At 48.7% G+C, this 17,500-nt stretch overlaps 3 protein-coding genes across 5 annotated transcripts in view; 2 read left to right on the forward strand and 1 right to left on the reverse strand.

The window, feature by feature from the left end:
- Positions 1-14,611, forward strand: part of LOC134097792 (nuclear receptor coactivator 7) — a 30,698-nt gene extending 16,087 nt beyond the window's left edge. Inside the window, exons 6-16 of one of the 2 annotated variants that reach the window (XM_062550736.1) lie at positions 1,133-1,231; positions 2,801-2,926; positions 4,191-4,375; positions 4,881-5,680; positions 7,560-7,731; positions 9,753-9,897; positions 10,341-10,466; positions 11,712-11,864; positions 12,543-12,638; positions 12,780-12,853; positions 13,379-14,611. In XM_062550736.1, the coding sequence (XP_062406720.1) occupies positions 1,133-1,231; positions 2,801-2,926; positions 4,191-4,375; positions 4,881-5,680; positions 7,560-7,731; positions 9,753-9,897; positions 10,341-10,466; positions 11,712-11,864; positions 12,543-12,638; positions 12,780-12,853; positions 13,379-13,514 (2,112 nt within the window). In that variant the 3' untranslated portion in view covers positions 13,515-14,611. The remainder of the gene's footprint in view (positions 1-1,132; positions 1,232-2,800; positions 2,927-4,190; positions 4,376-4,880; positions 5,681-7,559; positions 7,732-9,752; positions 9,898-10,340; positions 10,467-11,711; positions 11,865-12,542; positions 12,639-12,779; positions 12,854-13,378) is intronic. The other variant, XM_062550737.1, reaches the window with a different exon arrangement.
- Positions 14,612-15,870: 1,259 nt separating this feature from the next.
- Positions 15,871-17,500, reverse strand: part of LOC134097476 (uncharacterized transmembrane protein DDB_G0289901-like) — a 1,645-nt gene continuing 15 nt past the window's right edge. Inside the window, exons 1-2 of the mRNA XM_062550343.1 lie at positions 17,426-17,500; positions 15,871-16,632 (exon numbers count right to left, since the gene is read on the reverse strand). The exon at positions 17,426-17,500 is cut by the window's right edge and continues 15 nt beyond it. Of these exons, the coding sequence (XP_062406327.1) occupies positions 15,991-16,632; positions 17,426-17,500 (717 nt within the window). The 3' untranslated portion in view covers positions 15,871-15,990. The remainder of the gene's footprint in view (positions 16,633-17,425) is intronic.
- LOC134098381 (adenosine 5'-monophosphoramidase HINT3-like) overlaps positions 17,440-17,500 on the forward strand; it is a 23,564-nt gene continuing 23,503 nt past the window's right edge. For both annotated transcript variants that reach the window (XM_062551413.1, XM_062551412.1), the window contains exon 1: positions 17,440-17,500. This exon is cut by the window's right edge and continues 122 nt beyond it. The gene's annotated coding sequence lies outside the window, so the exon portion shown is untranslated.

Here is a 17,500-nt window from a genome sequence, read left to right on the forward strand (position 1 = left end):
AGTTCACTACTACAAGCAGCCTACTGTGGAGTAGCAACATGCTTCTTCACTACTACAAGCAGCCTACTGTGGGCAGTAGCAACATGCTAATTCACTACTACAAGCAGCCTACTGTGGAGTAGCGACATGCTAGTTTACTACTACAAGCAGCCTACTGTGGGCAGTAGCAACATGCTAGTTCACTACTACAAGCAGCCTACTGTGGGCAGTAGCAACATGCTAGTTCACTGCTACAAGCAGCCTACTGTCGAGTAGCAACATGCTAGTTCACTACTACAAGCAGCCTACTGTGGGGAGTAGCAACATGCTAGTTCACTACTACAAGCAGCCTACTGTGGAGTAGCAACATGCTAGTTCACTACTACAAGCAGCCTACTGTGGGCAGTAGCAACATGCTAGTTCACTACTACAAGCAGCCTACTGTGGAGTAGCAACATGCTAGTTCACTACTACAAGCAGCCTACTGTGGAGTAGCAACATGCTAGTTCACTACTACAAGCAGCCTACTGTGGAGTAGCAACATGCTAGTTCACTACTACAAGCAGCCTACTGTCGAGTAGCAACATGCTAGTTCACTGATTGAGCTTTGCAAATAAACTCAGACATGTTTTGGTTACAATGACGGGGTTATGAGCACTTTGCCAGCAAGCAGTACTTTGTGGGCAGTTGTGGTAAAGTTTGCTTGCTAACATGAAAAAAACTGGCTGGCAGACACCTCAACTGATCTTCTGGTCACAGTAACTAGGTCACTGGAATGTACAAATAAGAATCGGAAACAGCGTACATAGCTCACAGAGTCATGCTAGAACATCACACAGCCACACACTTGATTACTTTTACAAAATCTAAGCTTAGAATCTAAGCTTTGTTTAAATCTAAGCAATCTAAACAAATAAGATTAGTATTTCAGCACAGCAGTCTATGGAGTCCGCTGGTGAGCAACACGGACAAAAGAACTTCAAAAGGTTCACACCGGCGTCGACACCGAAGCATAAAACAGACTTTACTCTTTTTGTGTGTGTGTGTGTGTGTTGCCTTTTTTTATTTTTGCCTGTGTGTGTGTGTGTGTTGCCTTTGCTGTTTTTGATATTGTGTGTGTGTGTGTGACTTGTTTCTAACTTCTGTTTTGCAGAAGCTGTTTGTCCCAGATATTGGCCAGTCAGACTCTGGTTGCCAGGAGACCAGATCAGACCCCAATCAGTCTAGCGCTGCACCCGGAAAACCCTCTCAGGTAAACAGTCTCTCACACACACTCAGATGACTCCTCTCAGATCAGGTGAGATCAGGTGAGATCAGGTGAGTCGGATCAGATGACCACTTTCAGATCAGGTGAGTCCTCTCAGATCAGGTAGACCAGCTCATGTAACCGCTTCTGCAGAGAACCAGATCCCAAGCAGCAGGTCTCAGATCAGGCACCCTAGAGCCCCCTCATGCTCCTTACAGTCTGACCTCTGACCTCCGACCCTAGAGCCCCCTCACGCTCCTTACAGTCTGACCTCTGACCTCCGACCCTAGAGCCCCCTCATGCTCCTTACAGTCTGACCTCTGACCCCAGGCACCCTAGAGCCCCCTCATGCTCCTTACAGTCTGACCTCTGACCTCCGACCCTAGAGCCCCCTCACGCTCCTTACAGTCTGACCTCTGACCCCAGAGCCCCATCATGCTCCTTACAGTCTGACCTCTGACCCCAGGCACCCTAGAGCCCCCTCACGCTCCTTACAGTCTGACCTCCGACCCCAGAGCTCCTCATGCTCCTTACAGTCTGACCTCTGACCCCAGGCACCCTAGAGCCCCCTCATGCTCCTTACAGTCTGACCTCTGACCTCCGACCCTAGAGCCCCCTCACGCTCCTTACAGTCTTACCTCTCAATTTAATTTCACTTATAGAGCGCCAAAACATTACACATGTCTCATGGCGCTTTACAGAGTGTTAAACATTCAAAGAGAGCCCATGAGTGACAGGGGCAAGGAAAAACTCCCTAGAATTGGAGATACATGTAGGAAGAAACCTCAGACAGATCCACGACTCAAGGGCCCAACCCATCTGCCTGGGGTCAGTTACAGTAAAGTCATTTGTAGTTTGAAAGTTACAATGACAATGAAAGTTCAAATAGTCCAGTGTAGGGAATAAATTGTCCATTAGTAATCCATTAGTTAGTAAAGTGATGGGTCGCTAGGATGCGTGGGCCAAAGATTCGGGCAGGGAACCACAGCAGGTGATGGTAGGGCAGTCATAGTCACCTCTAACCCCAGAGCCCCCTCACGGCAAAGATCCTTAAGGCGGAGCAAGATACGTCGTCATAGTTCATGTCTATGGGCGCAAAACGGGGATCACTTCCTCTGCATAAAGGGGGTGTCATGCGTGTCATGTCCGTAGACTTCAATGGAACAGCTCTGCAAAAGGGGGATTTTGCCCCCCCTCCCTCTTGCAATTCGGGTTCCAGGAAGTAGCTTCTCATGAAGTATCTTGCTCCGCCCTTAATGATCTTTGCTCACGCTCCTTACAGTCTGACCTCCGACCCCAGGCACCCTATTTTAGCTTCTGTGCTCGTTCCATCTGGTCTGTAATTTTGACTGATCGGTAATTCTGTGCTTTTTGCATCTGGTCTGTAATTTTGACTGATCTGTGAATCTGTGCTCATTGCATCTGGTCTGTTCTTTTCGACTGATCTTTGATTGTGTGCTTGTTGCTACTAGTCTGTAATTTTGACTGATCTGTGATTCTGTGCTCGTTCCCTCTAGTCTGTAATTGTGACTGATCTGTGATTCTGTGCTCGTTGCGTCTGGTCTGCTCCTCCAGGATGGCGAGGTGAGTGGCCCGGCGGCGCTGCTGCTGAGGAGAGAACTGTCTCCGCCCTCCGAAGATGAGAGCCCAGCAACCGTCAAATTCATCAAGATGAGCTGCAAGTACTTCACTGACGGAATGGTATGGAACACACACACACACACACACACACACACACACACACACACACACACACACACACACACACACACACACACACACACACACAGACACACACACCTACACACCTACACACACACCTACACACCTACACACACACACACACACACACACACACACACACACACACACACACACACACACACACAGACACACACACCTACACACCTACACACACACCTACAAACCTACACACACACACACACACACACACACACACACACACACACACACACTACCTTCTTTTATGCACCATACACAGTTGTGGTTGTGATTAATGTGGTGGTGATGTTGATGTGATGAATATTTGGTCAGTTGATGGATGTGTTGTGATGCTGTGGTATTATGGTCTGTCGTCAGGGCGTGGTGGGTGGGGTGATGTGTTGTGATTTGGTGATTAGTGAGTTGATGTGGTGATGTAATGCTGTGGTATTATGGTCTGTCGTCAGGGCGTGGTGGGTGGGGTGATGTGTTGTGATTTGGTGATTAGTGAGTTGATGTGGTGTTGTGATGCTGTGGTATTATGGTCTGTCGTCAGGGCGTGGTGGGTGGGGTGATGTGTTGTGATGTGGTGATTAGTGAGTTGATGTGGTGATGTGGTATTATGGTCTGTCGTCAGGGCGTGGTGGGTGGGGTGATGTGTTGTGATTTGGTGATTAGTGAGTTGATGTGGTGATGTGGTATTATGGTCTGTCGTCAGGGCGTGGTGGGTGGGGTGATGTGTTGTGATTTGGTGATTAGTGAGTTGATGTGGTGATTAATGCTGTGGTATTATGGTCTGTCGTCAGGGCGTGGTGGGTGGGGTGATGTGTTGTGATTTGGTGATTAGTGAGTTGATGTGGTGATGTAATGCTGTGGTATTATGGTCTGTCGTCAGGGCGTGGTGGGTGGGGTGATGTGTTGTGATTTGGTGATTAGTGAGTTGATGTGGTGATGTAATGCTTTGGTATTATGGTCTGTCGTCAGGGCGTGGTGGGCGGGGTGATGTGTTGTGATTTGGTGATTAGTGAGTTGATGTGGTGATGTGATGCTGTGGTATTATGGTCTGTCGTCAGGGCGTGGTGGGTGGGGTGATGTGTTGTGATTTGGTGATTAGTGAGTTGATGTGGTGATGTGGTATTATGGTCTGTCGTCAGGGCGTGGTGGGTGGGGTGATGTGTTGTGATTTGGTGATTAGTGAGTTGATGTGGTGATGTAATGCTGTGGTATTATGGTCTGTCGTCAGGGCGTGGTGGGCGGGGTGATGATCGTGACGCCCAACAACATCATGTTCGACCCGCACAAGTCGGACCCGCTGGTGATCGAGCACGGCTGTGAGGAGTACGGCCTCATCTGCCCCCTGCAGGAGCTCGTCTGCGCTGCACTCTACCACGACGTCTCCCGCATGAAGATCAAGGACGCGCTGCCCTCGTAAGACACACACACACACACACACACACACACACACACACACACACACACACACACACACCATGCAGGAGCTCGTCTGCGCTGCACTCTACCACGACGTCTCCCGCATGAAGATCAAGGACGCGCTGCCCTCGTAAGACACACACACACACACACACACACACACACACACACACACACACACACACACACACACACACACACACACACACACACACACACACACACACCCCTTACATATGTGTTATATCCCTGAACCCCTTCACCCCGGTCTCGTTCTCATCAGCATCATTCTGTACTTTGTTTTGTTGTGAGTTCTAGTTCTCATCAGCATCATTCTACACTTTGTTTTGTTGTGAGTTCTCATCAGCATCACATGTTCTGTTGTGTTCCTGGTGAAGATTCTTTCTGTTTGCACTTTGGTTTCCCTCTTTTCCGTTTCCGTTTTCCTCTTTTTCTTGTTCTCCGCCCCCCCCCCCCCCCCCCCCCTCCCCCCCCCCACTAGCGACCTAGCGCACGATCTCTGTCCCCTGTACAGGCCGGGGGAGTGGGAGGAGCTTCCGTCGGAGCGCGATCTCAACCCCTTCAGCCGCTACGAGGAGCTGGAGCGCCAGCGTCGCCATGGACACGCCCCGCCTCTCCACCAGCGTCGCCATGGAGACGCCCCGCCTCTCCACCAGACGCCCTCCGACGAGGGCTTCACCGAGCTGGAGCCGCTAGGGGGCAGCGCTGAGGAGGAGGAGGAGGAGGAGGAGGAAGAGCAGGCCATGCGCTCGTCTGAGGAGATCACCTGCACGCCGCGCGCCGCCTCACAGGTGGGGGTGGGGCAGGTTACCATGGTGACGGAGGCTGTGGGAGACGCCGCTAGCGGGAGGACGCGGAGTGAGGCGTCAACGGTGGGCGGAGCCACGGAGCCTGCAGCCCAAGCAGGGGACCCGAGGGGGAACCAGGGGCATTGTGGGAGATGTAGTTCCCCACAGGAGGAGGAGGGGCTGGATGAGGACCAGGGGCATTGTGGGAGATGTAGTTCCCCACAAGAGGAGGAGGGGCTGGATGAGGACCAGGGGCATTGTGGGAGATGTAGTTCCCCGCAGAAGCAGGAGGAGGAGGAGCTGGCTGAGGACCAGGGGCATTGTGGGAGATGTAGTTCCCCACAGGAGGAGGAGGGGCTGGATGAGGACCAGGGGCATTGTGGGAGATGTAGTTCCCTACAGGAGGAGCTGACCGAGGAGGAGAAGAGGAGGCGGCGCCACAAGGCCGAGGTGAAGTCATGGCTGCTGCAGAGGATGCAAGGACCAATAGAAAGTAAGGACTAGAACCAGCCGGCCAATCAGAACAGCCCCACATCCCAGTAGTGCTGCCGCGATTAATCGACATAATCGAACTAATCGATTATTAAAATTAGTCGACGCTAATTTTTGTAGTCGACTAATCGTTTTGCTTTTGACCCCCTATTTATTTTTGGTCTCCCGTCTCTAACGGTTGTAATGTTATTAATTCTGTTATTAACTCTACAAAAGTAGGCTGATATTGATATGAGCATATCTATATCTATGGCTATATGTCATGTTTTGGCCCTTCAGTTGAGTTAAAAATAAAATGGACACAACAAAATAACGAAAACTTGATTTTTTAAAAAAAAACAATAGTCGTTTAGATTAGTCGACTAATCGAAAAATTAGTCGAAAGATTAATCGTTAGAAAATTAGTCGTTAGTGGCAGCACTACATCCCAGCTTACATCGTAGCCCTCTTTACAGCAGTGTTAGAGCAACACTAAAGAGTTTTTTTGTACCATGAAATAATATTTAATGTAATAACATATCAGTGGTTCATCAACTCTTAACAGGGAACGGCACTTCTGCTTTCACTTTGCGGCCCTGTATCGGCTATAACCGCACTATGTAAGATCACCAGATCAAGTAGTGTGTCTGTAGTTTGATGAAATGAGACATTAGAAACTACAAATTTGACTTGCTTCGATGTCTCAATACATCATACTTTCATACAGTCATGCAACATACTCTACATTGTCATTATTTGCTGGATGAAAAAATAGTGTGCCTGCAACAACAAAGAAGCACTATAGTGTTGCTTTAAAGCACAACTCTCACCAGTACGCATCCTAGGCTGTTTCTGGGAATGTACCGGAGTCAAACTTTCATTTAAAAGCATCATTTCGTTGGAAGCGCCACTTTTAAGCGTCCCAGTTGTCGTTTTGGGCTCATGGCATTTGGAAGGGGAATCGCAGGGGCACTTCTACTTAGATGCATGACATGGCTATTTTTAAAACACTTAAGAAGACTCGACACATGAAACTGATCCAAGTGTCCTCAGTGTCTCTACACGTGTGTACACATAGTTTTCTAAAATCAACAATTCACTCCTTGACTGGCAAGATGGCAGCGAGCAGAAAAACCCAGTTAGTTGTTCAGAAGCGTGTGTTGAGCATTCTTCGTGTTATAAAAATATCGGTTTCAATGCGATCACGACATATCAGAACAGTGTCAGAATAGTGAAATCAATTTCATTGATTCAAGATTGACACTAGATAGATAGATACTTTATTGGTCCCCAAGATTCACACTAGATAGATAGATAGATAGATACTTTATTGGTCCCCAAGGGGAAACTCAAGAAATGCTTTGCACACTACACAACAAACACACACACACACACACTACACAACAAACACACTGAGTGTTTCTATTTTCATTACATTTACAAGTTAGATAAATAATTAATGTCCATCTTTTCCCTCCCTTCTCCTCCTCAGACCAAGTGATTAACGTGTGTGTGTGTGTGTGTGTGTGTGTGTGTGTGTGTGTGTGTGTGCGCGCGTGCGCGCGTGTGTCTGTGTGTGTGTGTGTGCGTGCGTGCGTGTGTGCGTGCGTGCGTGTGTGTGTGCGTGTGTGCGTGCGTGCGTGCGTGCGTGTGTGTGTGTGTTGTGTGTGTTGTGTGTGTTGTGTGTGTTGTGTGTGTGTGTGTGTGTGTGTGTGTCTGTGTCTGTGTCTGTGTGTGTGTGTGTGTGTGTGTGTGTGTGTGTGTGTGTGTGTGTGTGTGTGTGTGTGTGTGTGTGTGTGTGTGTGTGTCTGTGTCTGTGTCTGTGTCTGTGTCTGTGTCTGTGTCTGTGTCTGTGTCTGTGTGTGTGTGTGTGTGTGTGTGTGTGTGTGTGTGTGTCTCAGATATGCTGCTGTCTGCGGAGGAGAAGAGCAAGGCCCCGCCCATGTTCCTCTGCTTCAAGGTGGGCCGGCCAATGAGGAAGTCTTTTGCTGTTGCCCAGGCAACCAGCCCCACCCACTCCTCCAGCAGACGAGCCAAGCTGTCAGAGTATTGGTTTGCTGTCCCGCAAGAAAGGTGTGTGTGTGTGTGTGTGTGTGTGCAGGGTGGACGATCTGTACTCGTTCCTGGTGCAGTGGTCGCCGGAGGCCTATGGGAGAGGCGTGATTAACGTGTGTGTGTGTGTGTGTGTGTGTGTGTGTGTGTGTGTGTGCAGGGTGGACGATCTGTACTCGTTCCTGGTGCAGTGGTCGCCGGAGGCCTATGGGAGAGGCGTGATTAACGTGTGTGTGTGTGTGTGTGTGTGTGTGTGTGTGTGTGTGTAGGGTGGACGATCTGTACTCGTTCCTGGTGCAGTGGTCCCCGGAGGCCTATGGGAGAGGCGTGATTAACGTGTGTGTGTGTGTGTGTGTGTGTTAGGGATGTAACGGTATGAAAATTTAACCCCACGGTTATAGTGACCAAAATTATCACGGTTTTCGGTATTATCGCGGTTTTAAAAATTGTGTGTACAATATGTTCAGGAAGCGCTGATGGGTGTAGACAAGCTGAAATATTTTAGTTTAAAAAAGTGTGACAGTGTTTATTACATTAAAAAATATAGGCAAACCCTTATTGCCTTCAGCAGGATACCGATCATTCACAGCAGTGGCAATCCTAGTCTCTGCTCAACCCTCCACACACACAGAAAATGACTTGTCTTGTTTCTATTGCATATTTTGAATTCATAAACTTTACATTTGGCTAATAGTTTAGAATATGTTAGGATCTGCATAATTACTTATAGCTACAAATATTCAGTAATTTGAATACTTCATATTGATTTTTAAACTATTACACTTGTCTTTAATGACTTTAATGTTGTGTAGGTCTAATTGAGAGCCTGTCACTTTAAGAGATGAAGTAGGCTAATTATGTTAACCTTCATTCGGTTTTAGGAAAGAAGTCAGGCATAGTTCAAGGATATCCGTTTTCATTGAATAATTGAATGTTCAGAAAATTAACAAGTCAAAGAAAATATTGCTGGGATCATAGAAAAGATAAGTGTCTTGCAATGTTAACTTCTATGATTTTGGTGAGCACTAGGCTACTGTACATTAATGATAGACATGACGCGTGAGCTAACGGGATAGTTACCTTGATGGAACTCTCTCAAGATGTAAAAGTTTGCCAAAAGGCTGTGTAGCTTTTTTCGGAAATTGAACTTACACTACAGTAGGCCTAAATGAACTAAATTCCATAGCCTACTGTAGGTAGGTTATCGTGCTCACTTTTTCCTTGGTTGGAAATGTTGGCTGCTTATAGCTTAACTTATGATTTGGAGTTTGGTATATCTGTTATAGGCTATCCAATGAGTGACACCCAGCGCTCAACATAAAACTTCACGGCATTCTCCTGATAACGTTAGTGGAATAGCCTAGATTTAATGTGAACGTGTAGGCCTACATAAAAAGACGCAGAGTGGCTACATTATACAGCGCACGTTTTGGGGTGAAAATGTTGTGCCCTTTAAAAGCAGGTGTAGCCTTATCCGAATCATGGTTAAATCCATCAATTAGACAACAGAATTAGTAAGGTAAAGTTGTGTTTCATAGTAGCCTACCAGCTTGTATCAAAAGCAGGCTCGGATGAAGCTGGGAGGAATTAAACACGCGGTTACCACACCGTAGTATCAACCGTGATAATAATGATATTCGAAATGAACACGGTAATTGTTATCATCAACATTTTTATCATGGTTTACCGTCACACCGGTAATCGTTACATCCCTAGTGTGTGTGTGTGTGTGTGTGTGTGCAGGGTGGACGATCTGTACTCGTTCCTGGTGCAGTGGTCCCCTGAGGCCTATGGGAGAGGCGTGATTAACGTGTGTGTGTGTGTGTGTGTGTGTGTGTGTGTGTGTGTGTGTGTAGGGTGGACGATCTGTACTCGTTCCTGGTGCAGTGGTCCCCGGAGGCCTATGGGAGAGGCGTGATTAACGTGTGTGTGTGTGTGTGTGTGTGTGTAGGGTGGACGATCTGTACTCGTTCCTGGTGCAGTGGTCGCCGGAGGCCTATGGGAGAGGCGTGATTAACGTGTGTGTGTGTGTGTGTGTGCAGGGTGGACGATCTGTACTCGTTCCTGGTGCAGTGGTCGCCGGAGGCCTATGGGAAGGAGGCTCGAGAACAGGGCTTCATCGTGGTGGAGAAGGACGAACTCAACATGATCGACAACTTCTTCAGCGAAGTCCCACGCAGCTGGGAGGTGTGTGTGTGTGTGTGTGCAACACTGAACAGTAATGAGGATCAAGTAAAATGATGTCATAATAGATCATCACCATTAACGAGGCCGAGCGGCGTCAGAGCCTCCGATTAATTCGTTAATTTGCTGATGTCATTTGCTGATGTCATAATAGATCATCACCATTAACGAGGCCAAGCGGCGTCGGAGCCTCCGATTAATTAATTAATTTGCTGATGTCATAATAGATCATCACCATTAACGAGGCCAAGCGGCGTCAGAGCCTCCGATTAATTAATTAATTTGCTGATGTCATAATAGATCATCACCATTAACGAGGCCAAGCGGCGTCAGAGCCTCCGATTAATTAATTAATTTGCTGATGTCATAATAGATCATCACCATTAACGAGGCCAAGCGGCGTCAGAGCCTCCGATTAATTAATTAATTTGCTGATGTCATAATAGATCATCACCATTAACGAGGCCAAGCGGCGTCAGAGCTTCGGCAGCTTTGAGGAGGAGGAGCCTCTGGACCTGCTGCCCTGCCTGAGTGACCCTAGTGCTCTACTGGACGACACACACATTCAGAAGGTAACACACACACACACACACACACACACACACACACACACACACACATTCAGAAGGTAACACACACACACACACACACACACACACACACACACACACACATTCAGAAGGTAACACACACACACACACACACACACATACACACACACACACACACACACACACACACACACACACACACATTCAGAAGGTAACACACACACACACACACACACACACACACACACACATTCAGAAGGTAACACACACACACACACACACACACACACACACACACACATTCAGAAGGTAACACACACACACACACACACACACATACACACACACACACACACACACACACACACACACACACACACACATTCAGAAGGTAACACACACACACACACACACACATTCAGAAGGTAACACACACACACACACACACACACACACACATTCAGAAGGTAACACACACACACACACAACCAAGTAAAATAGACATTCAGAAAGTTAACACACACACACACACCCCTCCCCTCTGATGTGTTGGGGTGAGGTGATTGGTTGATGATGTGTTGGCGTGACGTGATTGGTTGATGGTGTGTTGGTGTGACGTGATTGGTTGATGGTGTGTTGGGGTGACCCATGGAGGTATTATAAGAACTGGAGAAAGTGAACAAGTCCCGCCCCCATTCATTTCAATGGGAATGCTATAGGCTAGTGAAAATTGCCAAAATTGAACGATTTTTTCAGGCTTCAACATGGCGTTTCAAGGGGCTTGTTTCCGGTGCCGTTTTACTTAGCCAATTAAGTGCCAGGTTACTGATTGACGTATGGTACAGAAGGAGAGCTCGTGCCCACACTAAGCTCGTGCATGAGCTGAGAGTGGAACAGCCACCAATCAGCATAAGGAGAATATGGGAGAAACGGCACCGGACATGATGTATTTCTGGAAAATGGCGATGAGGAAGTGCCTTGCTAATCGGCGAAGCTAATCAGTCAAATCCTGACCCGATTGTTGATGGTGTGTTGGGGTGACGTGATTGGTTGATGGTGTGTTGGAGTGATGTGATTGGTTGCTGGTGTGTTGGAGTGACGTGATTGGTTGCTGGTGTGTTGGCGTGATCTGATTGGTTGCTGGTGTGTTGGAGTGACGTGATTGGTTGCTGGTGTGTTGGAGTGACGTGATTGGTTGATGGTGTGTTGGAGTGACGTGATTGGTTGCTGGTGTGTTGGGGTGACGTGATTGGTTGCTGTGTGCAGCTGGCGGCCCGCTTGCCGGCGCGTGTGCAGGGGTATCCATGGCGACTGGCGTACAGCACGGGTGTGCACGGCACCAGCCTGAAGACGCTCTACCGTAACCTAGGCGACCTGGACTGCCCTGTACTGCTCACTATTAAGGACATGGACAACCAGGTACACACACACACACACACACACACACACACACACACACACACATAACTGTACTGCCGTGTGCTGCTCACTATTAAGGACATGGACAACCAGGTACACACACACACACACACACACTCACACACACACACATATATACATATACCACTTTCCCCCCACCATATATGCATACATACAACCATGTATGTTTTACTACTTTGAATTTCTTGTTTTATTCTATTTGACCTGTTTTACTCTGTTGTTCTTAATATTGTTTTCTTTTCACTTATTTCATGCATTGTTTCAGTCAAGACCTTTGTATTCTTGGACCCCCTTTTTATCAGTTGTCCTGCCCAAACCTGACTTCCTGTAATGTGAAGCGTTTTGGGTCAACCCCTGTTGTATTCAAATGTGCTATAACTTCCTGTAATGTAAAGCGCTTTGGGTCAACCCCTGTTGTATTCAAATGTGCTATAACTTCCTGTAATGTAAAGCGCTTTGGGTCAACCCCTGTTGTATTCAAATGTGCTATAACTTCCTGTAATGTAAAGCGCTTTGGGTCAACCCCTGTTGTATTCAAATGTGCTATAAATACAAGTGACTTGACTTGACTTGATGCGCATCCACACACAAACACACATGTTGACTGCCTATGTGTGTGTGTGTGTGTGTGTGTGTGTGTGTGTGTGTGTTGATCAGGTGTTTGGTGCGTTCTCTACACACCCGTTCAGAGTGAGTGAACACTGCTATGGGACTGGAGAGACCTTCCTCTACAGCTTCAGCCCAGAGATCAAGGTACACACACACACACACACACACACACACACACACACACACACACACACACTCCCAGTCCTCACTGTTCTACTGTTGTGGTATCCTCAACCTGTGTGTGTGTGTGTGTGTGTGTGTGTGTGTGTGTCTGGGTGCGCGCAGGTGTATCACTGGACAGGTGAGAACTCCTACTTTGTGAAAGGGAACATCGACTCTTTGCAGTTGGGAGGTGGAGGGTGAGTATCATATGTGTGTGTGTGTGTGTGTGTGTGTGTGTGTGTGTGTGTGTGTCTGTGTGCCTGTGAGTGTCTGTGTCTGTGTGTGTGTCTGTGTCTGTGTGTGTGTGCCTGTTTGTGTGTGTGTCTGTCTGTGTGCCTGTTTTTGTGTGTGTCTGTGAGTGTGTCTGTGTGTGTGTGCCTGTTTGTGTGTGTGCCTGTTTGTGTGTGTGTCTGTGTGCCTTTGTGTGTGTGTGTGTGTGTGTGTGTGTGTGTGTTTTAGGGTTGCATGATATTGAGACTGAAATACACTGACATTGCAAAAAGTCCTGGATTGTGACTAGAACACCTGCACACATAACACACGAGTCTCCTCCCATAATTAATTTCAAAAAGTGAAACTTTCATATGATCTAGATTCATTACACATAAAGTGAACATGTCATGCCTCTTTTGTGTGTGTGTGTGTGTGTGTGTGTGTGTGTGTGTGTGTGTGTGTGTGTGTGTGTGTGTGTGTGTGTGTGTGTGTGTGTGTGTGTGTGTTAGGGGCGGGCTGGGCCTGTGGCTGGATGCGGACCTGTACCACGGCACCACCTCCTCCTGCTCCACCTTCAGCAACCAGCCGCTCAGCGCACAGCAGGACTTCACCGTCCACAGCCTGGAGGTGTGGGCCTTCGACTGACCACACACACACACACACACACACACACACACACACACACACACACACACACACACACACACACACACACAGCAGGACTTCACCGTCCACAGCCTGGAGGTGTGGGCCTTCGACTGACCACACACACACACACACACACACACACACACACACACACACACACACAGCAGGACTTCACCGTCCACAGCCTGGAGGTCTGGGCCTTCGACTGACCACACACACACACACACACACACACACACACACACACACACACACACACACACAGCAGGACTTCACCGTCCACAGCCTGGAGGTGTGGGCCTTCGACTGACCACACACACACACACACACACTCACACACACACACACACACACACACACACAGCAGGACTTCACCATCCACAGCCTGGAGGTCTGGGCCTTCGACTGACCACACACACACACACACACACACACACACAGCAGGACTTCACCGTCCACAGCCTGGAGGTCTGGGCCTTCCAGTGACCATACACATACACATACACATACAAATACAAATACACATACACACATACAGACTGCTTGAGCACCTGCATGGCTACTGCTCTTAAGGGATAAAAACACACGCCTACTGCAACAAGCGATATCTCCACGGTAACAAGCGATATCTCCACGGCAACAAGTGATATCTCCACGGCAACAACTCCACCCAACCTGCAGGATGAACTCAAGCGGAACTAAAACTAAAGGAACTGAAGGACTTTCCCCAAATCACTGTGACCGTTCAAACACACACACACACACACACACACAGTGAGGTGTAGAAGTGTGTGTGTGGTGTGGTGAGGTGTGTGTGTGTGTGCAAACAAACACTCTGGCTGGGAACGGAAGGGAAGTGACACGCTGCGTGTCGACCAGAATGTTTTATTTTCTTTGTGTGTTTGTTTGCTATTTTGTTTGTTTGTTTGTTTGTTTATGTTGTTGTGTTTAGTTTAGTCTCCACAGCAACACTACAGCACCACTAAGCTGTGTGCTACTACATGTAAGTTACTGTATTGTTTTTTATATGCAAAGTTTTAATATTTTTTTAATGAACGTTGATTTTGGAAAGGTAAATCTTTTATATTTGTGTATGTTCAGTTGATGTTTTTAAATGGTGTGTGTGAGGTGGGAACATTCACTATTAGTGTCTCAGAACAGAACAGAACAGGACAGAACAGGGCTGCTGCTTTGGCCATGGCTCACACACACACACACACACACACACACACACACACACACACACACACACACACACCCACACACCACACACACATACACCTACACACACACACACACACACACACACACACACACACACACACACACACACACACACACACACACACACACCTACACACACACCACAACACACACATACACCTACACACACACACACACCTACACACACACCACAACACACACTCACACTAGCCAATCACTGCACAGGAGGCGTTTGGTGCTGTGCTTTCTCACGGTTCTGAAGGGGGTTCCCCAGAGACTGGAACGTTCTCCACCGGTTCTGCGTCACCCCCACCACTATGGAGCGGCAGGAGGGACATTTCAGTTCATGAGGCCGGTGAGGGGTAGCTTTGACCTCTGACCTCTGACCTCTGGGGGTATTTAACACTGTTGGGGAGGGCAGTTTTGACCTCTGGGGGTATTTTACACGTGGTTGGTGGAGGGCAGTTTTGACCTCTGGGGGTATTTTACACGTGGTTGGTGGAGGGCAGTTTTGACCTCTGGGGGTATTTAACACTGTTGGGGAGGGCAGTTTTGACCTCTGGGGGTATTTTACACGTGGTTGGTGGAGGGCAGTTTTGACCTCTGGGGGTATTTAACACTGTTGGGGAGGGCAGTTTTGACCTCTGGGGGTATTTTACACGTGGTTGGTGGAGGGCAGTTTTGACCTCTGGGGGTATTTAACACTGTTGGGGAGGGCAGTTTTGACCTCTGGGGGTATTTTACACGTGGTTGGTGGAGGGCAGTTTTGACCTCTGGGGGTATTTAACACTGTTGGGGAGGGCAGTTTTGACCTCTGGGGGTATTTTACACGTGGTTGGTGGAGGGCAGTTTTGACCTCTGGGGGTATTTAACACTGTTGGGGAGGGCAGTTTTGACCTCTGGGGGTATTTTACACGTGGTTGGTGGAGGGCAGTTTTGACCTCTGGGGGTATTTAACACTGTTGGGGAGGGCAGTTTTGACCTCTGGGGGTATTTTACACGTGGTTGGTGGAGGGCAGTTTTGACCTCTGGGGGTATTTAACACTGTTGGGGAGGGCAGTTTTGACCTCTGGGGGTATTTTACACGTGGTTGGTGGAGGGCAGTTTTGACCTCTGGGGGTATTTAACACTGTTGGGGAGGGCAGTTTTGACCTCTGGGGGTATTTTACACGTGGTTGGTGGAGGGCAGTTTTGACCTCTGGGGGTATTTAACACTGTTGGTGAGGGCAGTTTTGACCTCTGGGGGTATTTAACAGGTGGTTAGTGGAGGGCAGTTGTGCCCCCGGGGGGTATGTGGGCTAGAGGGCACCCTCACCTGTCTGCACCTGTGCACCTGCCTGCACGTTAGCGTGTTCCATGTTGCATCACCAGAGTCTCCGCCCCCAGAGTCTCCGCCCCCAGCGTCTCCGCCCCCAGCGTCTCCGCCCCCAGCGTCTCCGCCCCCAGAGTCTCCGCCCCCAGCGTCTCCGCCCCCAGAGTCTCCGCCCCCAGAGTCTCCGCCCCCAGAGTCTCCGCCCCCAGACGCCCCCAGAGTCTCCGCCCCCAGAGTCTCCGCCCCCAGAGTCTCCGCCCCCAGAGTCTCCGCCCCCAGACGCCCCCAGAGTCTCCGCCCCCAGACGGCTCCGTCCAGACGCTCTCCTGCATTCTGCACTCCACATCCCGTCCGCGGTAGCTGCCGCCAGCTGATCTGCTCTACAGGGGAGTGGGCCGCCTCTGTGCCGCATGTGGGCCGGCTCTGTGCCGCATGCGGGCCGGCTCTGCTGCTGGGTGTGCGGTTACCGTGGTTACGGGGCGTCTCCTGCTCTGTGGTATTCTCGCGTGTGTGTGTGTGTGTCGTGCTGTTGCCATGTGATGTGCTGTATGATCCCAATAAATGAACCCTTATACACCTCTGGCCCAGTGATTACTACACACACACACACACACACACACACGACACACACACACACACACACACACACACACACACACACACTTGTACACCTCTGGCCCAGTGATTACCACACACACACACACACACACACACTTATACACCTCTGGCCCAGTGATTACCACACACACACACTAATACACCTCTGACCCAGTGATTACTGAACACACACACTTATAAACTTACAGTACTGAACACCTTTAAACAGGTGTGATCACTGGACAGGTATTCAGCATCCTCAGCTTTCCTACAGCACATGAGGCCACTTCTGCCCAGTGATTACTACACACACACACACACACACACAGGTATTCAGCATCCTCAGCTTTCCTACAGCACATGAGGCCACTTCTGCTTCAGCAGAACAAAGGGGACGTGTTTAGAGTGTTCTAATCTAGACTTATTCTGTAGAACACTACTCTTATTCTACAGAACACTACTCTTATTCTACAGAACACTACTCTTATTCTACAGAACACTACTCTTATTCTACAGAACACTACTCTTATTCTACAGAACACTTGGCTGCTGTGTCCACCAAACGCTTTTTTTGCGCGCATATGTCTATGTAGCTCAGCGTTCACATGCTCCCGAGATTAGCAGATGATTTTCAGACAAAAAAAAAGCAATTGGCGCATATTCTTGTACAATTACAAGATCAAAATAGCTTTTGCAGAGTTTCAATGGCGTAGTCAGATTGAGGTTGCGTCACTGCGGTCGATGCGGAAGGAAGAACTTTGAGTGCCAACTTCACGGGAATTCCATCGCACTTGTGACTGGTACCGGAGATGCGACCGAGACTCGTCTCACACAGGCGAGCCAGGACGGC

This window comes from Sardina pilchardus, chromosome 12 (assembly GCF_963854185.1).
Source record: "Sardina pilchardus chromosome 12, fSarPil1.1, whole genome shotgun sequence".
NCBI classification, from domain to species: Eukaryota; Metazoa; Chordata; class Actinopteri; order Clupeiformes; family Clupeidae; genus Sardina; species Sardina pilchardus.